This window comes from Dermacentor albipictus, chromosome 1 (assembly GCF_038994185.2).
Source record: "Dermacentor albipictus isolate Rhodes 1998 colony chromosome 1, USDA_Dalb.pri_finalv2, whole genome shotgun sequence".
NCBI lineage: Eukaryota > Metazoa > Arthropoda > Arachnida > Ixodida > Ixodidae > Dermacentor > Dermacentor albipictus.
In genome coordinates this window covers 387,796,553-387,824,267 of record NC_091821.1, presented here as the reverse complement: position 1 = coordinate 387,824,267, position 27,715 = coordinate 387,796,553, and the positions used below count along the sequence as shown (strand labels likewise).

General features: G+C 43.9%; 1 protein-coding gene across 1 annotated transcript; it reads left to right on the top strand.

The window, feature by feature from the left end:
- Positions 1–32: 32 nt before the first annotated feature.
- On the top strand, positions 33–24,513 carry Mpi (mannose phosphate isomerase). Its single transcript, XM_065450496.2, has 8 exons — positions 33–359; positions 2,454–2,587; positions 3,234–3,425; positions 4,670–4,811; positions 8,421–8,576; positions 11,167–11,337; positions 13,714–13,916; positions 18,154–24,513. Exons 1-8 carry the CDS (start codon positions 350–352, stop codon positions 18,343–18,345), a joined length of 1,200 nt encoding a protein of 399 aa, XP_065306568.1. The 5' UTR covers positions 33–349; the 3' UTR covers positions 18,346–24,513.
- The last annotated feature ends 3,202 nt before the right edge of the window (positions 24,514–27,715 follow it).

Sequence of the window (27,715 nt, the reverse complement as noted above, 5' to 3'; positions counted from 1 at the left end):
CATTTCATATTAACCAAAACTGGAACGAACTAGCTGTCTGCTAAAGAAGGCTAATTAAAGAAAAAAAAAAACTGATTATAAACACTGGCGCCATAGATGCCGGCGCTTCTGCGAAACTCATTACCAAGCATTACTTGCCTGCATGAACGCATAGATGCCATAGATCTGCTTGTTTTGCAAACGCGACAGCTGAGCTAGCGCAGGCTAGCGGCACCCTCTACGTGGTTGCCCAGCCAGGTGTTCTGTGGCACAGCTGCCTGAGCAACGCGAAAATTATGCTACGTGGTGTTTGAAGAGTAGCGCGAGTGGACTGAACCAAATAAATACCGAAACCTTTCGACTTGGAAGCATGGGTGAAGGTACGTCGCCTACAGCTTGCTCTATCCTAACAGGATAGGTAGGCGGAACCTTGTAGAAATAATTGTCATTACAACGAGACGTCGTTGAAGTAACACTCGATGTCAGTTTTACATTCTTACTGTCAGCATGCAGTATTGTAATTTGTAGTGTACTTCAACACGGCAGTGTAACGTATACGTCAACACGTAACGTGTACTTCAATTTGTACTTCAACACGTAATGTGCACAACATGCACATTACGTACGGTGTTGCGCACTCTAAGAGATAGCACAGCAGTTCATATTGATATTTTATGTGCTCTCTGTAGCTAGAACCAGAGTCCTTCCATGCTAGAACTTGCCAGATAGTGTCACCCTCAATAGCACTCACCTGCTGAATCATTTTTCCGCTTATGCATATGTGACTGTTCAGTAATGTTGTATTATAATCATGTGTGTTGTCATTCACTAAAGTGATTATATGCATTGCTATGAAGAGATAGTCATAGTAAATATTATTGAATAGTAGCAAGTTATCGCTTTATTTACTGCAGGCACTGGATGTGGTACTACATGCATTCACCAGCAGGTGCTTGTAGTAGTATATTAAGCGCTCTTTCGTTTCATTTCTAATGGTCCATTAGCTGAGGCGCCCTACCAGTTCTGATTCATAGATACCAACTGCTATTTGTCATAGTTGAATTATGGTACGTATACACATGTGAAATGCATGTTATGCCCTATAGAGTTATGCTATGAAATCTCAAGTGAACCTGTTTCATAGGAGCAGTGATTAAAGTCTTTCATTGAAATAGACACACAGTAGTAACACACCATATTGTTTTGCTTAACATGCTAGGCACTGTGCTGCTCAGCTGTAACAACTAGCAACTTCCTACAGAACTTTTTCTTTGTACATGTAGGAACAGACAGCTGTATCCCATAGCTCATTACTATCCTACAAATGGTAAAACAGAGACTGGTGTTGGTGACTTCTTGTATAGTGATGTGTATTTGAGCCAACAACTCTACAAGTCTTTCATGCTTACCATCAGTTTGTCAGCTCCCCAGTCTTGCACAGAAGTGTCACATTTTGTTCTTTTTTGTGTCATAATGCATTTGACAGCGATACCTGCTTGTTTTGTCCAGTTTTGTGGCATTCATTGTAACAATAAAATTGTCACTTTTATATCTAAATCACACGGGCACTTTTGACCCCTATGGAGGCCAATCAGCATCGAATTTCCATATTGCGATTGGCTCCCTTCCTCAGCCTGGGGAAAAGAGCCCATCACAATCTAAAAATAAATTCAGATCAGGCTCATCAGGCTCAATAACAATTGAAGGTGCCCTGTGTGACACTGAAGTACGAGCCTTGTACAACTAGATGACAAGTCCAGGCAAAGCTCTGTGTGCCATATCTATAGCACATATTGCACCTTAATCGGAATGGCTTTGAAGTTTAAAATAAATGTACTAGTTGGTTCATGATCACTAGGACAAAGCAGTAATTGGCAGAATGAGATGGAACAGGAAGGAACACACAAACACTCTGTATTTATTGCCTTGTTGTGATGTATGTTAGCACGACTTCCTTTCGGTTAGGAGTTCATTACTGCAATAATGTATTCTTCTAACATCATGCGTCACCAAGCTAGACAGAATGAAGTAATACAATGTTTGGTAGATTCTTTCATTTTTGTATGCAAATAAATAAATTTAATTCTCAGTCACTACAATATATCAACAGGCACTCATTGAAAATATGACCTAGATAGGCTCACGTACCCCTCATGTAAAACCCCAAATGGGGTATTTGAGGTATGGATAAATACATAAATAAGTAATGGTCGGACAAAGGACGTTACTGGAGCCAATGTTTCGACAAGGGGCCTGTCTTCGTCAGTACCTTCGTCTTCATCACCCTTTGTCGCAACATCAGCTCCAGCAACATCAGTTCGACCACTGTCAATCACTTCAAGTCCTCATCTCCCTGTTAACCTGTGTCTTGTTTAGCAGTCACCAAAACGATCATTGCCTGTTTCGCTGGTTCACTGATGCATTCACAGCTTAGAACCAGTGGCCTTATTGCAGACCGTAATTCATCTGTGCAGAGGGGTTGCTGGAGCTGGAGTGCACTGTGCAGAAGTATCACTGGGGCAAGAGGGGACCGTCCAGCTTAGTGGCGCAACTGGCATTGGAGGGCCACCACCTGGCATCCATCGAGGAAACCACCACATATGCTGAGGTGAGTATGCTACACTTTTCTTATGGAGTCTTGGCTCATGATCATCAATTTAGTGAAAAAATTACTAGAGGGAACTGTGGCGCTGTGGTTATTCAGCTACCCTGCGAATGACGTGTCGTACTACATGGACTTGTCTAATCTTTGTGCTAGTGGCTTCGGACATTCTTATGGTGTTATTTACTATGATATACCTTTCTAAATTACAAAAAAAAATCGTGGTTTACTAAACACAGTAAGGCAAGTCTCTGCAGACATGCATAATCATTGGGAGGCATTGCATTCACAGTGCGGTATGTATAAATTTTTATTATCAATATGCAGTCGCAAAGTTGTTTGAAGGTAAGCCAGAAGGAGAAAGTTGAGGCAAATCCAGATGCTACCCTCTGCGCTCTTTGGCCACCCCTGGCCTTTGCGAAAAATAAATATGTATCATTATCATCCTTGTACTACACACTGGCGTACCGCATAGCTGGCCGATCAATTCGCATAGCTTTCAAAGGAGGGCCTCTAGGGCCCCCTCTGAAAGCTATGCGAATGACAGCCTGTCATGACTGACTTCGGTATCCATTAAGGTCTCTTTCTGTCAGTTTGTGTGTGTTTATGTTAGTGTCTGAAGAACTTAACTTGCATGTCTTGTACTGTGCAGCTGTGGATGGGAACACACCCCTCAGGTCCAAGCAAGATTCGAGGCAAGGATAAGACGCTGGCTTCGTACATCACAGAGCATCCAGAATGCCTTGGCGGCTGTGTTCGGGCTATCTTTGGTGCACAGTTGCCATTCCTCTTCAAAGTACTCTCAGTAGGCTCACCCTTGTCCATACAAGCACATCCCACCAAGGTGTGGCTCATCTCACTAATGTTAATTTGTGTGAATTCGTTGGTGGCACTGAATGTACACAAGATTAGTAAAAATCAATGTCAGTTTTACTGCAGTTGATATCAACAAATATTTATAAGTGTGCTGATTGCTTCATTTATTCATGCTGTTTAATGTTTAAAGGCATTGGCAATAAGGGTTTTTTGTTAAAAGCACGCCTAATATTGTTGTATGCAGTTTGTTTTTGTTGACATTTTGAACTTCTCATCTTCCGCTTTTCAGTTCAGTTTATTTCTTTAATAAGGAGGAGACATACATGTTTACATAAGTATACAGAAGGAGGTCCCAGAGCATGTGGCTGAAAGGGGACCTCCTGACAGAAAATATATACATGCGAAGCGAAGCATTGCGGTGTTATCACATTTGCTTTCTCTCTGGTATTAACTTTTAGTTTCAGCTGTTGCTCCCAGTGCAGTGGCTAAATGAATATCGTGTTTTCCAGCTGACCAAGAGATATTGGCTCAATTCTTGGCCCAAGGGCCATATTTCACTAGGGACATAATGCAAAACATGCTTGTGAGATTTAAATGCACACTCCATGTACCCAAATCAATTCGGAGCCCTCCATTATGGTGCCCATCGCTGACCACAGTGCACCTTTACGACAGTAAACTTTTCAGGTCTTGGATGAGACACACTGACAGTTTCACACTGTTATCATAGCATGAATGTCAGCTTCCAGTGGGATGCGCAGGGGCATCACCAGCTTCTTTTTTTTTCTGTTTTTGTTGTTGGGGGCAAGGTGGAGGGGGTGTTGGAGTGCATGATTCTCCATTTTCATTGGGGAGTTCAGGAAGGCATTTCATTACTGGGTACCATGGTGGTAGGAGGTAGGAAGGGGAAAGGAGATGAATTTGGGCCATTCACTTCCCTTCCCCCTTGACCCCATGTAGGCGCATCTCTGATGCTTTCTGGTTATCACATCTGTGTGATGCGTGTAGAACCTTCTCAGATTGCAGTGACAGTGTGGTTTGCTTTGTGCCATTTTTCGCACAGTGTCCATTTTTCTTTAAAGATACTGCTTTTTTTATTTATAGATATTTGTGAAGATTATAAGCACAGATTTATTTTATTTATTCAGAAGACTGTAATTGAAAGTGCAAGTTATATGCAATGGTGACATATGCACAAGACGGCATGTTTGCTGTGCCAACTCTTGTGCTTAAACAACTACAGGCCTGTGCATGCATGTTGTGCCATGGCAGGTGCTGGCCAAGAAGCTGCATGAGGCACATCCCAACCTGTACCCGGACTCAAACCACAAGCCTGAGATTGCCATTGCCCTGACAGAGTTCGAGGCCTTCTGCAACTTCCGCCCTCTGCAAGAAATTGCGCAGCTCCTGACAGGTAATTGCGTTAGTCCTGATTGCTATATTCTCTGTCCTGCTCGAAGCAGTTCATCCCAAGTTGTCTTCCTCTTCCTTGTCATATTCTCACAGATATCACTGAGCTTTGACCGACCATGTGAGCACTAACCTGGGCCGCTATTCCTCAGTAATCTCCGGCACGATGAGAACAGACACGGGCTGACAAATGGATGGTTGTCTGAAAGGAAGCTCAAATAAGTGGCTTTTTTTTTAAAAAGACAGCCCAAGGCAGCCAAAAGTGAATTAAAATCCAGCTTGTCTGGATTACATTCTGCTCATTATATGTTCCTACTTACTTTTATAACATGTTTTATATATATTAAAGGCGCCCTGAACCACATTTTATTAAAGTTGAAAAATGCATTTGAAGGTAAAATTGACTATTTTAGAAATACTTTGCCGAAACAAGTACTTCAATGTGTTCAGCTGAAGCGGACTTATTGGCAATCGAACGGTGCTTCTGTTCCTTCTTCAGTGACTTGCACTGCGAAGTCTGCGGTGGAGTGGGGTGTGTCCACAACGCTACACCTACTGAACATCACCGCGGTACTCAATTCAAATTTGATTTTGGATGTTCACTCAGATGCCACCATTTCCGATTTTGGCACCTACGACACACCAAATGCGGTTTACCTCAGCGAGCTGCAGTGTGCTCAGCCAGCCGACTTGTTGCAGCAGCTGCGGCAACCGTGGCACCTACGCTACATAGCAGACTGCAGCTACATGGAACTATAGTGCATATGGCAGCGCTTGCTTTATGACAGGGTTTGAGTGTGCACTCATGCTCGTATGCTCCAATCTGGCCATGCTAGATGGTGCGGACCGGCTGTGCCCTGCACCAGCTTGACCGACGGAAGTAGCCACTTTCAACTTGCACATTTTGAAGTGCTATCAATAGCTCAATACGAAGGGAAGTCTGCCAAGGCATCTAACCAGAAGCAGCTGGGAGTGTGCACGTGCTGGAAAGTGTGCATGTGGTCCGACCGTCAGTTTTGCATGGTTCGATGCTAGTTGAGTGTTCAAAACTAATCGAAATCAGCGAGACCCGATGGCTAAGGCACCGATAAGCAGGGTGGCCAAAGTTTAATTCCTACGCGGGTGGCCGGCATTGGCAAACAATAGTCAGCGTCTTCTGGAAGTGTGTAATTATTCAAATTGGAAAGCGGATTTTTGCTTACTTCAGGTCGTTTATTAAACTGCGTCAATAAATATACACAGTAACAGTAGGAACAAGCGTGTTGGTCTAAACGCCCTTCTTGATTGATGTCAGCTACTCACTATTAGCAGCCGTGTATCAGAATCTGCCATATTACAAAATAAAGCGTTTAGAGAAGAATGAGGAGCAGGCTTCTATTGAAAACAGAGAATTTGAGAAAAAGGTGACTTCGCGCTCCACGTGCCCCGCACGACTGCAATATTTCGCTGAGATGGTCGCAGCCAGGTATGCTATTCGCGAACTGTGTTTTTCTCACCAAGCTCAAGGGGTGGTTCAGGACCCCTCTAATATGTTTCATATAATATTTTCAGAAATTTTGAAGGATTGATGAATTGAGAAAGATTACATCAATTGTTTTTAAAGGGCGCCTAAACCTGTCTGGGCTACAAAATTTGGTTTACAGTGGCAGCTGTGTACCACTATACGTGAACATACAGCAGCAAATTTTTTTTCAAGTGATGCTGTAATAGAAAAGTTTGAGGCGTTTGATGAACTACTACGTGGGCACTGCGGGTTCTTGCTTGCCTTTACTAATCTCTTTACTGGTGCTCTCTCCACATACTTTCACCAACTCCATGCACTGCAGCATGAGGGGGTGCTCGACAGCACCAGATGTGGGGTCTCACGCTTTTGGGACAAAGGAACGACAATGCTCTAGTGCAAACAATCGCAAGAGCATTTATTGCACTTTTCGTAGTCTAATGCCTGCTAGTGAAATTGCTATCCACAGAACATGCTCATGGGCATGCGACAAATCTATGAAGTTGGACTCACCGCAACTGGATGTTGAGCGAGTATGTTTGCACCATGCTAAACACCAGCGCCTCGTCGTTCGCACATACAGTCATGTGAAGAGTGGCGAATTCGAACGATCGTGTTCGTCCACTCTGGTGTCCTGCTCCTAGGCCTCGTGAGATGGTCTCGTAGAAGCATGGATCGACGCATGTGTGGAATGTCCACACGCTTGCTGGCCCCAAGTCAAAGAGGGAGCGCCTACTCCTTGTTGTGCCTGACTAACCCTGCCATTAGGTGGCGATATCAGTGCTACACTCGTGCCATCTCTCGTAATAGGCTGCAACCACACTGACTGCTGTTGGCGCTTAGCTACGGGGAGAAGCCGGAGTGCAGGAGATGCGAGAGCCGTGCAGAGAAAACAACATTGGGAGACGCGTGCCCCTCTTGCTCTCCCCTTTCCCAGGAACCACATTTTTCCTTTTCTTTTTTGTTGCTTCTTTAAACTAAAGGTGGCATGACCTATGACAGGTTTTCCTCACAGGGTGGTGACAGGTTTGCCTTACAAAGGATTAAGCTGAATTCACCGAGTCCTTTTAAGCTTGCCTGACCTGCCTGAACCATCGGTAGCATGGCTATGCGCTTCCAATCCAATGCCAATAAAAAGCATGGGCAGAGGCTGCAGCAACAAATCCACCTTGGTATGTAAGCTTTCTGTACACATTCATGAAAGCGCTGGTCTCATCAGTGCCAGCGTAAGGGACGATTGGGTAAATGACACGTGATAAATGTTGCCTTTCTTTTTTATGCGAAGCATATTACGAGAGCTCAACCCAGCTCCTCAGGCGCGGCGGTGTCGCCTTGAAACCACGTGACACCGTGACGTCACGACAGAGGAGAAGTGGCTTTGGCTCAACTCTTGCAAGACGGGCTGGGTGGGAATCGAACCAGGGTCTCCGGAGTGTGGGACGGAGACGCTACCACTGAGCCACGAGTACTTTTTTTTTCTTTATTTCCAGCTTACTGAGCCACGAGTACGATGCTTCAAAGCGGTACAAAAGCGCCTCTAGTGAATGCGGTGTTGCCTTAGAAACGAGCTGTTTCTAAGGCGTGCGTCTCTTGCTCAGGCGCACATTTCGTTGCCGCGCCGAACGCTGCTTTGCTCGACGCTCACCGCGTCCAATGCGGGGCGCGTAGTCGCTGCCCTGTAGCCCATTGTCGTACACCCCTTGGCGGGTCGACGGGAACGCTGTCGCGTTCCACTCTTGAAGGCGAAGCAGTAATGCATGAGTTGTTTCTTCGTCTAGCCGAATCAAATATAGCCAAGCAACAGCAGTTCACCAGGCTAAACAGTGGTTCAACAACTAAAATAAAGGCTAGTATGCTTCGCATCCTGGGCTTAACCTTACCTAAGCCACAGCCATTTTTTTTCGGTTTATCCTTTGAATTTCGAAGTTCAAAAGCTTTTGTTCATGTCTGCTGATTTTCGTAATTAAGAATCATATGAAGTAAAATGATCTTCAGTAAAAGCTGTGTTGCAGGACCCCATTAAAGTTTTTTCAAGGTCCACTTTGCAAAAAGAAATTAGGCTGCACTGTGTGATGGTTTTTGAGTGCCTGTCTTCATGTGTGGAAAGTGCAGTACTGCCGGAGCTGCGTGAGGTGCTTGGGTCACTGGGAGAGCAACCATTGGCATCAAAGGCCGAGCTGCACGCCTGGTTCAAAGCTGTCATCACTGCGAAGGCCGAACTCTTTCTTCCTCAACTGGAGAAACTGGCTGATAGGTTCAAGAAAAACGGTAAGGATGGCTGTCCAGCTGTGCAAAATCTTGTGAAGTGTAGGCTAAGCACTGTATTTTGTAACATTGTATTTAATTTTCAATTCTTACCATTCTTGCACTGAGTTACCAATATTGATGATAACAGCTGCATGCCCGAGAAGAAGAATGTAAAATGAGATGGTTAATTAAGAAATACAGCGCCAAGTATGAGTGATGCAGGGTATATAATGACTACCAACCGATTGTCAAGAGAGGACATGGTGCAAAGAAATTAAGTTTGAAAGCACTGGCCAGATTTAAGTGAAACTTAAGTAGCACATTTACACAGTTATTTGAAGCATTTGGGCCAAATTTTGTTACTCACAGGCTGTCGAACCCGAAGCTGAACCACAAACTGTAGCATAACCGCAATCTTTGGTGGAACTGAACCAAAACTCAAACGGAAAAAAATAATACCAGTTATTGGGGCATGAAATGAGTTAAGCATATAAGGCGACAAGGGGTGTTCAATAATTGGCATGATTCTTCGAATAACTGCTACAGTGAAACATTGTTAAACTGTAGTTGGCCGGAGCTTGGAAAAGGTATGTACTAAACAGTAGTACTGCTTAACTGAAATAGCATGAGATCGCCCACTTACCTGTGAAAAACGGAGCTTGGAGAGAGAGTGTGATGAAAGGGCAAAAACATGCAGTATTTATTCACTTTGCACGACAAAAGTTTGTTGTTATCGTTTCATGCCACGGCGGCTTAGCAGCGACAACAGCGGCCTCAAACTTACTGAAGCTGCGAGCCAGCTTATTCAGCCAGCCCCGTCTTCTCGGCAAACACTCGCATGGCAAATTCCTCGTTGGCATTGCATATATTGTCTGTGCACGGGTGCGATAGCTCTGCAGAAGTCGCAGGGTGCCTTTTTCACTGTGGGGTGCTGTTCTCGTGATGATTGCATTCATGAGGTTGACATAACGTAAAACTTTTGCTACTGTCGACCTGAATTGCCTGGCTGTCGTTTTCCGTGTCATCCTCATCGCTGTTGTTAGGTGACACATCTGCAAGATAGCAAAAAGTCGAACCTCATCGCTGACATCTTTTCACGGTCGCAGCAGTGCTGCCAAGCAACTTCTTTGCATTTCAAATGCCACACACCGTAGTCAACAGTAGATCCCTGTTGCGTGCCAGTGCCGACTTCATGCCAAGTTCGATATCTGGGTCGCTCGATGGAGGTGACGTACCGCAGTGATTGTGTGACGAAACATGGAAATACCAAGTGTTAACCGATACATACACAATAAGCTGGTATGATTTATGCGGATGCAAAACACTTCATGTTCAATGGCCGCTGAGTCGGGGATTTGACTTCACTGCTTTTAAAATGTGGCTACTGTTTAAGCGGGTACAGTTTAACGAGGTTTTACCGTACTTCATTCGGTGCACCCTACATGCACATTGTTACTCTTCACGAGCTGTGATGTGTGCGAGAATTGGTATGGATGATGGGTAGGTATGTGCTGGTGACTACGGCCACCTCTGCAGAGACGCTTGCGGTTCTGAAATTGGCCATGCCAGTTGTGTTCCACTGCTGAAAAGTTGTTTCAGGAGCTCCGCAGAATCAACATTTCTGCTAAAACTCTCCATTCAGCCATTGAGCCAGCCTGTTACTAAGCTAGATAAACATGGAGAACAGAAAATACAATGTCCCCGAGGAGAGATATGATTTCAGCTGTGTGACTTAGTGTTGCATGACTGCAGTTGCTAATGAATGCTGCTACTTTCTCAATGAGTGGTAACCACAGTTGAAAACTGCACGCAAAATATGCTTTTGTTACATTTCAAAGTTCAGCGCATGTTTGGTGCTTAGCCAAGCAGAGTACAATGCTCTTGAAGTTGTAGAATTATTCATGGGGCACAGTGTGTGTGCTTTTGACTTCTTTGTCCATCCTTAGCCAGCGCAAGTCTACGTACCATGTGAAGGTATGCAAGAGAGATCAATGTGTGGTTCTGCACGGACCATCCTTGTTCATCGTTTAGAAGCACCACTGTTCTCACCTGCTTCAAAAAAATCAGTAAACTGAGTGGAATGTCAAATGCTGGCTTCTTTCTCTGGTACAGACTAGAAGTTTGAACCTGTAATTTGCATAATACAATTTGAATTCTTGCTGTCTCTGACACTCATAGATTGCATGCCACAGTTTGCTCACCATCAGTCCTGTACTAAGAACCTGAAGGAAAACGGAAATTAACATACCCTGCTGCAATTAAAGCCACAAGTGTGGAAGCTACACAGGCCTTATGTTGACTCAAGGATTCTCGCTAATTACCTCTGTCTCTAACATGTACATAAAAATTTTCCCGTATCTATGTAATTCATTTGTAAATTTCTGCCTTCTGTTGATGAAACTTTGCATGCGCCATGCGGACTAGTCGATAGTACTCTGCAGTATATCACCATGACGCAGGATAAAATTGACTGCGACAAACCGATTCGCAAACTGGCTCAGTGTTGCGAACCAGTTCATAAAACATTATAAATTCTTATTTCTCTGAACCGTAATTGAAGTGGAACGAAATGTGTGCTGTTTTCTTGTTGCTTCTTCTACCTAATTTGCAGTGGAGACAGCGGGAGTCCCCCATGAGCTTGTCACTGTGTTCCTGCGGGTACACACCAGTTACCCAGATGATATTGGCTGCTTCGTCATCTTCTTCCTCAACTACGTGAAGCTACGGCCTGGAGAGGCCATCTTTTTAGCTGCAAATGAGCCGCATGCCTATATCTTGGGTGGTGAGTTGCTTCTTACTTGAAGGTGTAGCTCATGATGATTGTGTGCGCGGTCGTGTGGCTCCGAGCCAAAGTAGTGTTAGGGATGATTTGCTCATTTACTGGACTGAACTGGGTAGGGTTGAGCAGGGCAATTCTAGGCCACCTGGGATCATTTAATGAACACCCAAGTCTGAGTATGTAAGTTTTTTTTTTTTTTTCTGCAGGTAGTAATGGAACTTGTGACATCTCAGGAAGGTTGGTTTCTTTGAGATGGTGTTATGCTAAGCTATACTAGGCGATGGCAAATCAGTTTTGCAGAATCCCACAAGGTGGAGGAAGTATTCATAAAAGGTAAAATTGTCATCCACCTGAATGTAGCATGAAGCTACAAGGGAAACCCGTACAGGTTTCCCAGAAATATCGTTTGACAGTTGAGGAAAAATTAATTCTGGTCCCAGATTCGAACCCGGGACTAATGCCTTTCTGGGGTGGTTGCTCGACCATCTGAGCTATCCAGGAGGCTAGCAGACCGCAGTGCAAGGGTGAATTATTCAAGCTGTCAATTGCGAGTCAACTGTAGGGGTGTGCAAATAGTAATGGGAATCGAATACGAATTGAATGGTTCCATTAGTGAATCAAGTAATTTAAACCTCTATATAACGAATTCAGCAAAATCTGCAGTTTCCTTCGTTATATCGAAATTTCTTTGTATTGAAATTTGACCTTTTATGCAAATGAGTAAAGTCGCTGATCTATTTTTCTTACATGGAAAGGGGTTGCAGAACTTTCTGAATTATTGGGCAATCGAAAAAATCAAATTTGAATGAGAAAGCAATTCATTTTCATAAATGTGGAATTCGGCGACGAATGATAAGGTTTCATGCCACGTCAACGATATCTTCACATCGGCGGTGGGAATTAAGCGAAGCGAGCCACACTTTCGTGTGCACTTCACCCGCACTGAGATGACGCTATCATGAAAAGTGGCGGTAGCGGGGAGCGAATGCTTTGCCTGAATCTCGCTTCTACGTGTCACAAAACTCGAGATTATGCAACCTCCAATAGTAAACGTACGGGAAGACCGCTTACATGGTGCCATGCCATCTTGGCACTCCCACACTTTGCACACACGGCAGACTACCTCTAAAACAGGGTGCGTGGCTGCATATGTGCTCAGTCACACTTACAGCCTTGCGCAGCCACGGCCGAGACGCATGCCAGCTTACTCCCCCCCCTCGTGCGCGCTTTAGCGCCTTACTGCGAGCTCGCTCCCCTCCCCCTTTCTCTGTGCTCGTGCAGGAAGGCGGCACCTGTGAAGCCACCATCTTTCTTGCCTCACCTTCACACACTTTCCCTCCCACCTAAAGCACACAGAGCGGAGGGCGAGATAGGATATTATCGTACTTGGACTTTATGTGGAATATGATGCCGCTCCACTTTGGCAGTCGCTCATGTTGCATGACGCGTCATTTGAGAGGTGCGTTTGCAAGCAGCCCTTGTAATTCAATTGTTTGGCCATCTGTGTCCACGAAAGTTTCAATTTATTGTCTCGGCATTCCTTTGTGGCCCCAGTGAAATTTCGTTATATTGAAGTTCTAAACACATGGTGTTCTATGGACAAGAGGTTATGAAAAGTTAAATACTTCGTTATATTGAAGTTCGTTATATCGAGGTTTGATGCATTAAATACCTTTTGAATAGCTTTTGCATAATGAACAGCTTATAATGAGCTTTTGAATAATCAACACCATTACTATAACAACGTTTTTCACATTCTAGTGTATTCACATTGTTAGCAAGTTGATGCAATTACATTATGCATTATAATGTGTTGTTTATTGAAGCACAAATAGAGCACTAGAAGTAAATAAGCAGTTTGTTCTATACTCGGGACCCACTGGCGAATGATGGCGGTCTAGCCAAAAAAGTCTGGCTCCCCGAGTGACATAATGTAGTTCACTATGTAAAGCATGTTTTGTCTACTATGACTACTGGGATGAAATTTATTGCATTTTTACTCCAGTTTTGTGCTTCATTGCATCCAGTTGGCAATTTGAAGTATTCAGAAACTACTAAACATTATTTGTACTTAAGAATAGTGATTAGTTGTTTCGAAAAGTGAATTGAATAGGCCAACATTTTATTTGTTACTCGAGAGTTTCGAATATTTGTACACTTCTAGACAACTGTATAAAGTAGGCAAGATAGGCTTCTATACTAAAAGTACAGAATCATATGTAACACAGCTTGCAGGGCATTACTGCTTTTGTGGCTGCGACAATAGTGATGCCATGAATGTAGCAGCAGGAAAGTGCTTATATAACAGCTATCACTTAAAATGCTCAAAATTTCTGTCTTATGGAGTATGTCTCATGTCCTTTCTGTGGACGTACACAGATTGCGTGGAGTGCATGGCATGCTCAGACAACGTAGTGCGAGCAGGACTGACACCCAAGCACAAGGATGTGGAGACCCTGTGTTCCATGCTGAGCTACAACTCGGTGCCCCTCAGTCAAGTGCGCTTTCCTGCTGTATCCACGAACCTTGAAACCTGCTGCTTCTCGCCTCCAATCAGTGATTTTGCTGTCAGCATGATCAAGGCAAGCACTGCTGTTTTCTATGCAATACTTGAATTTACGCTCTTGCAATGGCCTCGCGGCGCAGGCCATTCCAAAGGTGGCATGGGCCACCCTGGGAATGATTAGGAGGGCATACTTTGAACTGACATCCAGCTTGGAGCACTAGGACATCTAGGCAGATGCTCAGCTCCAGCATAGTCAAACTTTTTGGAGGCTTAGTTTCAAAAATGTTTGTATAGTAAAACCTCGTTAATTCGGAAAATCGGATAATTCGGACTTGCCCTCTGGTCCTGGCAGGCGTATGCATTATTTAATGCAATGTAAGTCTCGTTAATTCGGACGTATTTGGCTGCACATCAAGCTTAGCAAGTGCAAAGCGCCGCAAAAGAGCAAAAACGGCGTTAGTGTCCACCAAAACGAACCAGCGGAGTTCGCATCGCCATATTCATCAGTGGAAATCGTACGTGAATGAGAGCAATACCAGAACGCTTCGTGCCTTTTTGTGCCTTTAAAGCCTTTCTTCTTCCGTTCACCGCCCCACTTAGCACCGCATTGGTCGCGTGCCTTCACGACTGCGTAGTTGCCATATATACATGATCGTGTCGATAGCGGCCATGGTTTCGTCCACGGTAGTTGCGGCAAACAGTAGTTTCACTTTGACTCGCTGCGCACATCGGCCGCATGCCTTCAACACTGCATAGTCGCCATCCATGATCACGTCGATAGCGGCCGCTGTTGCGGCAAACAGTAGTACCGTTTTGACTCGGTGCACGCGTCAGCTGCGCACCTTCACAACTGCAAGGTCGCAGTGCATGATCGCGTCAACAGCGGCCGCGGTTTCATTTGCAACGGTTGCGGCAAACAGTTACTCAGTGCAAAGCTGTTGAGGATGAAGAGCACTGTCTACATTGCGATGGGCGGCAACCTGGCAACACTGGCGAAAAAATAATCGGTATGTGTGTGCGGTAGTGAAAGGCGTCTCAGATGAAGACGTGCACTGCGGCCACATTGTGAAGGAAGTCGCGAGGCCTTCGCTGCTGCGAGCGCTGATCAGTCACGAGATGATAATTATAGCTTCCGCACTGCTTTTGTGCAAAATAGAAACAGGATTTGCTGATTCATTCAGTAAATAAAAGCATCTATGCATTTGCTTATTGTTTTCTTCATACCCCCGATAATTTGCCATTCGGTTAATTCGGTCATTCTTTTTTTCGGTCCCCTGAAATCCGAATTAACCAGGTTTTACAGTATTTGCGCAGCCTCGCTCATATTTTGAATGAGTACGCAACATTTTTGTCTCGCCATGCTGCTTCATTTGGATAGCTGTCGACTCTTTAATCATGGTATGAGACATCAATTCCTCAACTAAACAACATATTATGAATGATATCATCCTTTAATTTATGTTTGATCTGCATCAGACTGTCCTTGGAGCTTCAAACAATCAGTCATAAGGGGCTGGTGAACACCAAAGGCCATTCTACAAGGTTGGGAGTGCTTAAAAAAAAAGAACCGTCACGTGACGAAGAAAAAAAAATGCTTGCGGTAGACTTATGTTAATTCGTCTCTCTTCAATTGATGTTCGATCCCATACGAACATCTCGGCCAGTGCCCATGCATTTCTATGGGCCCAAGGTTTCGTTATTTCTATCGTAATATAGGCCTTTGCCGGATAATTCAAACTTAACCAGTCAGCACGCACTTGTTTGACCCCTACGTTGACCCTAATAGTGACCCCTGTAGTGGCCGACCCCTTTAGTGGCAGCGTCTGTCTCGGATTAGGGGACAGTGGGAACACCCGTCATCTCCCGTTGGGAACGCCTGTTTTCGGTCTGCTCTAGGAAGATTTTCCAGCAATAACCGTAGCCCACGATGTCTTATTATGGTACTTACCCGATTCTAACAGGCTCACCCTCCCCCCCCCCCCTCCCCCGTTTTTTTTCTCTATAAAATTGGGCCGACAGTTGCCTGCGCGTTGCAATCGGACACGACACCAAAACTGTTTTCGCGGCGTTCGTATGCTTAACCGCATAACACTTGTTTGCTGCGGCGAAGCTGACTTTAAAAACTGTGTGGCGAAACCAACTTTAAGAAACCGGCCACTATTGTGCAACACATATGAGACCGTTACCTATTTTTCTTGCTAAACATTCGCTTGGGCGTTCGATTTCTAATTTGTTTAGGAGCTTTAATGTAATTTGTACGATAGTGTCCTACATTAGGCACATATAGAGTGGGTGTGCATTTGATTCGGGGGCGTGTTAGAATCTGGAAAGTACTACCAAATGAATCAGCTGTGTGTTATGGCGTTTTTTTCTGTAGTTCGTTTAATTCGACCCGCCGGATAATTATGTAAGTTTTGTCTGTCCCGTCAGGGTCGAATTAACGAAAGTCGACTTTCCAATGGTGCACACTGTTTAGCTACACTATGCATTCACAAACATAGTGGAAGCAATGGCAAACTCTTGGCTCCACCATTCTCCAATGCCTGGCCAGATAGAGAGGAGTTGCGTGTACACTTTGTTAAGCCCACTTGAGTCCATTTCTAATCTGAAACTTTTGTCTCTAAGCTGCTTTGATAGCTGACCATGCTGAATCCAAAAATTAAGACTCTTGCTCTTAATTACCTCCTGTGCTGACCATAGTGGATCCAGACTATGATTGAGACAGTGACGCTGAGTCACATGATGCGCTGTGCTTACTTTCACCTGTTGTATTAAATGACATTAACAAGCCAATCATCTGCCAGTAATCAGCAGATGACAGCCGATAGAATGTAATTTTGTGTTTTGCATAGCCTTGTATTTCTAGAAAAATCGTTTTCTGAAAGGAGATATGAATGCAAGACTTCTTGAGCTGTGAAAGATACATGGCCATTCCAGTAACATGAGTACAAAAGTCACCAACAGTTGGCAACATTCCTATGGCATGATAAGAGTACTTGCACACTCTCAAGCATGTGTGGACTATACAGTAGCTTCTTTCCTTGTACAAAATTTTTAAGCATTCAAGCCTATGCCAATTATTTAACATTCAGTATTTTATTCAACATTTGACTTTTCATTCTTGATTCAGTATTTAATAGTTACGATTTAGTATTTTTACACTTCTAGATGAAACACAGTTTCTCTGGTACACAATTGCTGCTGATGCAAGCGACCAAGTTTAGCCGTGAAGACATGTTTTCTCAGTTTAAAGCCTCGGATAACTAGAACAGAAATCAAATCCATTTGCCAACTTCCTCTTGTGAGCTGGGAGACCTTTGCTCTTCTTCAATGTCATTCAGATTTACTACTGAGAGGGCCATTAATTGAAGTGAACGCATAGCAGTAATAGTAACGCTTAAATACGCTGTCTACCAAAAACATTTCCAACCTTCAGTTCAGATTGCAGCTTGTCGGCAATTTGTCATTGAAGCTGGTTAGCATTGTATACCTGCAAGTTGTTATGAATTTTTCTTATAAAGCTTACGAATTCAGGCTCTTTCTACGACGTTATGAATGTTTCATCATGATTTACAAAACAGAAATTCTGTTTGCAAAAAAGTTTTGCTTATTGCATACTTTTGTAAATCTGCTGATTGTTAAAGGATACCAAAGTGGTATCTGCTGGAGCAAGCTTATGCTGGGCAATCACCTGAAGCAGGCAAATTTGGCAACAGCAAGGTCACTGAACAGGTCACTGTGATGTGATGTCAATTCTGAGTTTGCTGCTACTTGTGTTCTATGTCTAGAGGTAAATCATCGTTAATAAAGTGCTTATGTATCCCACTAGAGACGAAGGGCAAACTTTGAAAATTTTCACTGTTCACCCCTTCTCGCCTCCTGTGTTGTGTCCGCTGAATTTTAATGGATTTCAGAGTTCATAAGTTGGCAGGTATGCCATTGGAGGGGACAGACTTTTAGCAACACTTGTGGAAGGTTGCAAGTTGGCCGTCTTTGTTTTTATTTATCCTTGTTTGTGATTCTCATCAGCCTATGTATCCCACTAGAGATGAAGGGCAAGCTTTTAAAATTTTCTAATCACATTTATTTATAATCATTCATCACATTTTGCCATACATAGTACATTTTTAGTCATCTCTGACAACTCAAGTTTTTGCTGACGGTTTCAAGCATAGATTGATACACTCATTTTACCATTTTCTTAATTTTTACCATGTAACATAGTATATAATGTTTAAAAAAACAAAGCAACAAACCTATAGAAGGGGCAAGAGGTTCTAAAGTTAGTGCACCTGCTTCATATATTTTTGCAGATTATGCCCAACACCACGTTCCTTCTAAAGGGCATTGGCTCTGCAAGCATCCTGTTGGTGACTCATGGCGAGGGCAAGATAGGAAGTGTGAAGCTGAAAAAGGGCAGCATCCTCTTCCTGGCGGCAGAAAAGGCCCGCACCATTGTCTCTGCCAGTAGTATGTGCATGTACCAGGCATTCTGCCCTGTCTGAACTATGGGGGTGCATCGTGCCATAATGGGCTTCCTTGAGGCCCCACCAGTTGGGAGCCACTTTCTTTGGCCTTGACAGAAGTCTTCTTCTAAGAAACTCACTCAGAAGGACTGAAATGCATGGGCAACAATGTGTGAACATGTGTCTTGTCCTGCCCGAGGCCAGAGCTGTATTGTGTCAGCTACACTACTGCTGCTATGTTGCGGCCAACTTGCCGCATTTTTCATATTAATGGCTGTCCCACTCTGGCAAAGTGCTGCATCATATGTGGGCTTAAATTTGTGGCATACTGAAGATCCTCCTTAAGTTCCTCGTTCATACCAATGCCAATTAAGTTCTATGCTTATAGTGAAAAAAATGCTGCAAGACTTCATTCAAAAACTTACTATTTATTTTTATATGGGAAACGCTCCGCTGCATACAGTAACTTATTTACTACAACAGTCCATCACTCCTGTAACTGTTTATCTAAATATTAGCTCTTGTACTCCTTATAGTTATTGGCTCTTGCATCAATGTTATACAAACAACTTTGCTACTATAACGAAGTCATACTTACAACAGGAATTTGTTCATTATATTTAGTATTCGTCATGAGTGTACAAACAAAAGTTAACACAAGAGAAAAATTCCAAAGTTGGGCTGCACAGTTTCACTACAATAGTATCTCAATATAAGCATGAGTACTGCATATACAATAGAACCTCATTGATACAATCCCATTTTGTACGACAGTTAAACCTCAATATTACGAAGTCAGTAAAATTGGCAATTCACTTCATTGTATGGAAATTCGATCTTTTATACAAATAAGTACAGCCGCCGATCAATTTTTCTTACAAATAAAAAGGGGCCATAGATTTTTCCGAATTATTAGGCAATAAAAAAAAGAAAAGCTAACTTGAATGAGAAAACAACTCATTTTGATCAATTTGGGAGTCGGCGACAAATGATGTATGTAAAATACTGAAAGATATATATAGCGGCTCCACAGCCACCGTAGTCCTCCATAAAGCAAGCAACAAAATCCCAATAAAAAAAGGCGTCAGGCAGGGAGATACGATCTCTCCCATGCTATTCACCGCGTGTTTACAGGAGGTATTCAGAGACCTGGATTGGGAAGAATTGGGGATAAAAGTTAATGGAGAATACCTTAGTAACTTGCGATTCGCTGATGATATTGCCTTGCTTAGTAACTCAGGGGACCAATTGCAATGCATGCTCACTGACCTGGAGAGGGAAAGCAGAAGAGTGGGTCTAAAAATTAATCTGCAGAAAACTAAACTAATGTTTAACAGTCTCGGAAGAGAACAGCAATTTACAATAGGCAGTGAGGCACTGGAAGTAGTAAGGGAATACATCTACTTAGGGCAGGTAGTGACGGCAGATCCGGATCATGAGATGGAAATAATCAGAAGAATAAGAATGGGCTGGGGTGCGTTTGGCAGGCATTCTCAGATCATGAACAGCAGGTTGCCATTATCCCTCAAGAGAAAAGTATATAATAGCTGTGTCTTACCAGTACTCACCTACGGGGCAGAAACCTGGAGGCTTACGAAAAGGGTTCTACTCAAATTGAGGACGACGCAACGAGCTATGGAAAGAAGAATGATAGGTGTAACATTAAGGGATAAGAAAAGAGCAGATTGGGTGAGGGAACAAACGCGAATTAATGACATCTTAGTTGAAATCAAGAAAAAGAAATGGGCGTGGGCAGGTCATGTAATGAGGAGGGAAGATAACCGATGGTCATTAAGGGTTACGGACTGGATCCCAAGGGAAGGGAAGTGTAGCAGGGGGCGGCAGAAAGTTAGGTGGGCGGATGAAATTAAGAAGTTTGCAGGGACGGCATGGCCACAATTAGTACATGACCGGGGTTGTTGGAGAAGTATGGGAGAGGCCTTTGCCCTGCAGTGGGCGTAACCAGGCTGATGATGATGATGACAAATGATACAGTTTCATGCCACGTCAACAATATCTTTACATAGGCGGCGTGAATTAAGGGAAGCTAGCTGCGCTTTCGCGTGCACTCCACCCCCGCGGCTGATAGAGTTGCCCGCACTGAGACGACGCTATCATGAAAAGCGCCAGCAGCGGGGAGTGAATGCTTGGTCTGCCTCTTGCTCCAGTGGGTCACCGAAACTCGAGATTATGTAATCTCCAATACTAAACATGCGGGAAGACAGCTTACATGACCCCACGCTGTCATGACATGCCCACTCTTTGCACACGCGGTAGATTACCTCTGAAGCAGGATGCACGGCTGCATATGCGCTCAGCCACACTTACAGCCATGCGCAGCCACGGCCGAGATGTGCGCCAGAAATTGATACGTGCACAAAATTGCTGCCCCCCCCCCCCCTTCACTTGCACTTGATCACGTTACCGCGAGTGCACTCCCCTCCTCCTCTTTCTCTCTGCTCACATGGGAAGGTGGCACTCATGAAGCCACCATCTTTCTTGTTTCACCCTTGCACCCTTGCACACTTTCACACACACGGTAGGATCCTTTCGCGCTTGGACTTTATATGGAACATGATACGACTCCACTTCCGCCATCGCTCTAGCTTTGGGGCGTGTCATTTGAAAGGTGCGTTTGCAAAAGCAGCTGCTTGTAATTCAATCATGTGGCCATCTGTGTCTGCAGAAGTTTCAGTTTGTTGTCTCGGCATTCCTTTGCGGCAGCAGTGAAATTTCATTGTATTGAAATCGCATACACAAACACACTTCGTTATATTGAGGTACTAAATATGTGGTGTTTTATGAATAAGAGGTTATGAAAAGTAAACTACTTGGTTATATCAAGAATCTTGTTATATTGAAGTTCGTAGTACCGAAGTTTAACTATATTACTCACTGCCACCATTATCGTTAGAGAACACACACATACAAACAAAAAGATCCAATATAGTCTCAATTCTTTTTTAAAGGGACTCTGAAATGATTTCAACGATCTTGTACAAATGTACCGAATTGTTAGATCGCATGCTCGCTCCTAGAGAGCCGGTAGTAGATGACACGACGTGCCGTCATGACGCAGAGCCAGTGAAGGCGGAGCTTAGCCCTGATCACTTGGCAAATGAGTTGAGGAGAAAATGCATGGCTATGGAGGAGGGTAACTTTTAATCGACCATAGCTCTCTTAATATGAGATACTTGACACAAATTGTGGTGCGAATGATTAACTTTAGCTGTATCCTACGCATCTACAAAATTTGTCCGCACCATTTCAGGGGCCCTTAACAGTTAATATGTTCCTACAAATCTTTCAGCTCCAACGTTCAATACATCGCCAAACTGCGACTGATGATTTGTTTTCCAGCTGCTAGATCCTGTGTAAACATGAAAAGGTGCTAGGCGTGCGCAGTTCAGAACAGTAGGCACTTACCAAGGCAGCTTCCCCGCAGTACTTGCCCGCCCATTTCACATGAAAATGCCAGTACACCCTCAGTTTTCTCGTCCGATACCAGAAAATCTCCTCGGGAATTGTTGCATGTCACATTCATAGCTATAGCTGCCAATCCTGTTGTGATAAGCATCTTCACCTATCTGTTTCGCAGCATGTGTTGCATAGTGCCGTTTGAAGTAAGTGTACTACATGCTTTTAATAGGCAAACGCACCGCCGTTCCCTGCTGCAGGTGTTGCAAAATGAGCATCATATTTTGCTCTGGCAGCATTGTATTCTGGCATCGTCCACCAACTTGATTTTGTTTTGATTTCCCATCGCAGTTTTAGAACACTATGCAACAGGAAAACAACAACATGCATCTCACTATACTTAAGCCTCACCAGCTCGAGGCATGTGGGCATCTCATACCGCAACGATTCTCGCCTGTGTGGGTGCATCAAAACTTGCTACCAAAATTTCCCGCTTGAAGAAGCTGCTGCCCCAGGTCGGACTCGAGAGGCACCAACACCATAAGGTTGCTGAAGCAGCAAAAGTGACAATGTGCGTCTCTGGCCACTTAGTCCTTTTACCAGCTCTGTGCCTGCTGGCGTCATATGCTGCAGCAATTTGGCATTATGTAGATGTCATATATAGTTGAGACAACCAAACTTTTTTGTGACTACGGATCATACGTCTTCCTGATTGGTACCTTTCCTCTCACATTTTTTTCCAAAACCGTATGAATGAGGTTCTACTGCTTATTCTTCTGCTGAAATTGGAATAAAAAAAAACACAGCACCAAAAATCTGCTTCGAGAGCAGAACAGCTAATACTGAATGCAATACTATCAGCGGAATGGTTGTTACTATTTACACAGACTGCGTCTACTTTTGTCTATCTGTTTCATAGGGGCTGCACTTTGTACCACAAGGGGCCCCTGGAAACCATTTCGATCACCGGCGTTTCACAAACCGAGCCAAAGTTTCCTGTATGATAAAACGGAAAATGATTGGCGCTATGTTAAGAGACAGGAAGAGGGTGGTATGGATTGGAGAGCAAACAGTGTAGCCGATAGTGTATAATTGTGATTAAGATGAATGAGTGGAGTTAGCTGGGTCGCGTAATGCACAGAGAAAATAATCGGTGGTCTATCAGAGCAACAGAATGGGAGTGCCGAGGGAAGGAAAATGCAGTTGAGGACAGCAGAGGAACCAGGAATTTTGCAGACATGGATGGAGTCAGATTACAAAAGAGAAGGATGGAGTCAGATTACAAAAGAGAAGGGTAATTGGAGAGGCAGAGCTGTTTAGCACCCTTTAAGGCAAAGCAGCTGGTGGGAAGTCAGAATTTGTGCAACTTTTAAGTGTAAACAATGTCATTACATAGTATACTTTGGTGGCACCTCCAGGAGCCCAAAGGGGCAATGGTGATACCAGAGCTGTAATCTAGACTAGTTCATGGGTTCCAAGCTCGTCGAGGCCTCCGTGTGCCGGGGGCATGTATGTGGATGCCCTCCATCATGCCTGGCCTTGGCAGCTCCAACCTACAGACTGGCCTAGTTCCATCCCCCCTCCCCCTCCACCATGAGACCCTGTGCCACCGTCCACGTTATTTAATCTTAGATACTCTCCTGCAACCTCTATTTGTTGGTATTGTTTTTATCTTTGCGTGCTAAATGGTCTGGTAAGACCAAATAACACAGTAAGTGTAAATTTCTTCCGTATACTAAATAATGACCCATTCTTTACACTTAGTACTTGTGCAAATTCTCACTTACCACTGGCCGCTCTGCCATTAAAAGACGTTGACAACTCCGCCATTGGAGATTGCTGGCAGAAGCCTTTGACCCGCTGTGTACATAGGTTGCTCCCGATCATGATGAGGTACGTCTGCTGTTCATACATAGATGATGCAGGTAATAAATTTACATTTATAAATTAATTTTTAAAGTACTTTAACTTCCTGCTAGACTATATTGTGAGCTTCATGGAATAAAAAAAAATTTGATTATACCACATAAGACTGTGACGAACTATTTTTGTTATATGGTACCATTACGCAGCTACCTGTACATCTTGTGAATGTCTTTGTTCGTTAGCCAATGGCATAGGCTTATTTTCTTTTTTTTAATACTGCGTGCATGAAATTTGAAGTTAACATTCAACAACATCTAGACTAGGGTGTGACAAATGTAGTGATAACGCACATAGAACACATATTATGGTGACGATTTAGGAAAGAGCTATAGAATGGAGTGTTGTCTTGCTAATTGTTGTTTTGTAATTTTTAGAAATGTTAATACCTACTATGTACTTGACTATTTTTCTTGTTCATCATTTCGCATTTGACTTTTGTAATACATGCCCTTTGCCAGAAAGCCACTACCAAAGACTCTATGCAGCATTCTAAAGGGGAGCTTTTATTTAGGTATGCAATGTTTGTATTGCATCATTACTTAGTACCCTTGCTCCGGTTGCAACAAGGAGCATAGTCATGCTAATATTCTTACAGATAAATGTTTTTCAAGTCACGACTTCTGTGACTAGTGATAGTAAAGGTGTGCAAGTTTAGCTTCATTTAATTGTGCAAGCAATTTATGCAGCATGGACTGTAAAGTATGTTTCATTTGACTTAACACAGTGAGACAACACAATTTCATTATTGAAATAAAGCTGTTAAGTGCTTCAGCAATGGTGCGTGCCCTGCTGTCTAATTGTCCTTGCTCCTGTGCATTTTTTTGCAATTTGGAAAGTGAAATAAAATGAGTTTTTTGAAGCAAAGCTTTTCTCCTGGTTTTGGCACTCGTCTTCGTTTCCTCACTGGATATATTTGTGGACTGACAACCTGCACCACTGAGTATGTACTGACTGTAGTCTTGCCAGGTAGACAACTTGGACCATTGGGTATATTTATGTGCCTGAATAGACAACTTGCTATGGGCTCTTGTTTCGCCTAGCAGTAGCCAACAAATAAGTCGAGCTCGACGGGGACCGCCAGAATGACTGGATTTGCACGAAGTAAACGACTTTATTCCACAATGGCCAAAAAAGGTGTGCTGTATTCTCGGATCATCACTTCTGAATCCAGATACCTTCAATTTCTCATGAATATAGTGCAAGACTCATTGGCGACTAGGAGGGACAACATATTTAGCACAGTGCCATGCATGCTATTGATTTTGTGTGACTATAACGCAAGACACATCGTCGTCTGCGAGCTACAGAATTTTCGGCACAGGGCAAAGCACATTGACACGTCCGCTGCGAGTAATGCGAAATATTGCAAAAATGAAAGCGTCTTTCGAAAGTGATTGGCCCAGGTTTGTCAACAAGTGTTCATGTCCTAGGCATTTGGTGGCCATGATTTTCTTGCAGTGCCATTTATGCTATCCTTTTTCATGCTTCGCCGATGGTTAGAGCAACGCTCCGCACCCCTTATCAACGGGATCAGCCAGCCACAAATAATGTATAATAAGGGTGGCATGGAATTGAGCAGAAAGCACTGCTCATAGGTTGTACGGGCTTCGCTAGTTTCGGTTTCACGCAGTGTCAGCGACATGGGGCGATGCCTCAGAATGAAAATATTGCTATTTCTGCATGATAGGCGATCTGTGGCCATACTAGCAAACTGTTGTGCAGTTAGAGTTTGAATTATCGTGCGACACGGTGCAAGGTGTCCGAAATTTCGGTCGGCATTATATGATATGCCTTGTATAGTGGCAGACCACGGGGCTGTCCGAATATTCTGTTGTTAACTGTACAACTTGGATCACTGCCTATGCATGTATAAGGTGACCAAACATCCCGATTTGGGTGGGACACTTCCCTATTTTACCGCCGTGGTCTGTGTCACACGTATGGCTTACGTGTGGGACGTATGCAGCGTTTTCTCCTTTTTTGGCCTTTCCGGACACTGCGAGTTGTCCCAAAATGCCTGCAGTGTGGTGCATATCGGCTGTTTACTTCAAAAATTTTGGAGGATGCTTAAACTTCGATTTTAAGAGTGGAACGTGACAGCATTCAAAGATCCTCGACTGCTTCTCATGCTTCCCGGCAGCTGGAGCGTATGTAACCATAATGTTTATCGGGTAATACTAGCCGCAAAAGCTATGCACGAAGGCGGGCTTTCTGGTAGAAATGCAGCCTTCTGCGTGCGCTGCGTGCGACAAAGGCGAGTTGGCGCCAGCTGGAGGTATTGCAAGGAACCGGGTGCGCCGCTCTACAGCCCTCGAGACACCCGCACATGCAAATGGCGGACACGGCGGCTAGTTTGTGAATGGTACAAACGCTGGAAAAGGGGTTTCTTTGTGTTCTTGCGTAATATAATTATGTTTTTTCGTATAGTCAAATTACAATCCGAAAGCTATCATGTCTGTAGGTTGTGTGTAAGTCATAGTTTACGATTTTTCTACGTATTTTAGCTTGAGAAATTCAATTAATTTAGTAAATTTCTTGCATCACATGGAGGGCCTGGGTATGAGTGGCTCGAAAATCTTTTCGTTCAAACGTCGGACGCCAACACCGGATTTTCTGTGACACAGGCTCCTTAACACTATCGCGTTAAACAACTGTGCTTGAAACACTGCTGGAAGTTAGGCTACAACACCCATGATGTTATTATGATTCAGTGAGGAAACTGTCCGCTTACCCTTGCGGGGTTAGTCCCAATGGCACTTTTGCTCACGAAATCGTGATTTCGATCGATCAGTCATGCAAAAGCAAGTGAACGGTTCACTTTTCGAGCCGTTACGAGATCGCACCCCTCCTGGAACACGCGGCCCATTGTGGCTTATACATTTTCTCTATGCAGCTGCCAAGGACGTCTCAATGCATTGGTTAAAGATCGGTAGCCAAGACAGAGTGCACTGACTTTGCTGTCTTGATGTTGTCTTGCTTGTAAAGCATGCGGTGTTGGATGCATGCAGAATAATGCCTAAATGTAAGTTTTAATTTACTCATTTGGTTCAAAACTGGCTAACTTCACATAACCAAAACTTGAAGTAAATGTTGAATCTTGTTCCTATATCTCAACCTTTTTTCTCTTCCCCTCGTCCTGCTTCGGAGTCCGAGGAATTACATTATGCATGTACCCATTGTTGCATGGTCAGTACTCGTGAATGGATGTGCCACTGTGCTTTTCGTTCTACGCACTCATGAATGTTCTTCCTCGACAAGCATCACACATCACTTTTGTCCTCGTGACGCGGACAGCTAACAGCGACAGGCAATGGGACTGTGCTCACATGCTATATACCTTGATAACTCAAATGAGCAACGTGCCATTTAGATTCCCACATAGTGTTGCATGGAATCTGCATGCTGTCTCAAAACTCTTTACACAGTCGTCAGAGCCTCAGCTGCTAATCGCTATCCTGTATGGTTAAAGTGATTAAGCCATAAGGCTGCAGTGTGAAAACATAACTTTATTCAAACTATTTTCCCTTTCACGGTTTGTCTGAGCAACATTCCACCAATTGAACTGAATAGCTTTCTTTGCCTTTTTTTTTGTGGTTGGCTTACCGCTGATACAAATGGAGCATGTACTCGCGCAATTGATTGCGACCGAGCTGCGGGGCATGTTTGTTGCTGAACGCCAACTAATTCTTCGAAATGCATGTGCAGTTGCAAATGTGCTTTGGGATGTCTGAAAGTTCAGATGGTTCAGATGCTGCAGAGGAGTGGTCAGGCAGAACAGCCCTCCTCTCCTGCCAGCCTCACCCCTCGTGGCAGTTGCAAGAGGGCTCCGTCGGGAGGAGGATGGCTGCATGGATGGGGGTCACCTACCATGTAAATACTTCCACGGTGCCACTCCATAGGGATGACGCACACATGACGAGTTGACTTATATGTAAGCTACCCATAATACAGCTACAGATATGCAGGTTAACAGCTGCACTCTCTACCAAATTACGCAACTATACAATGAGCGTTACCTAAATATCCTCACAGTACACAAATGCACCATCAAGCGTATCATTCTATT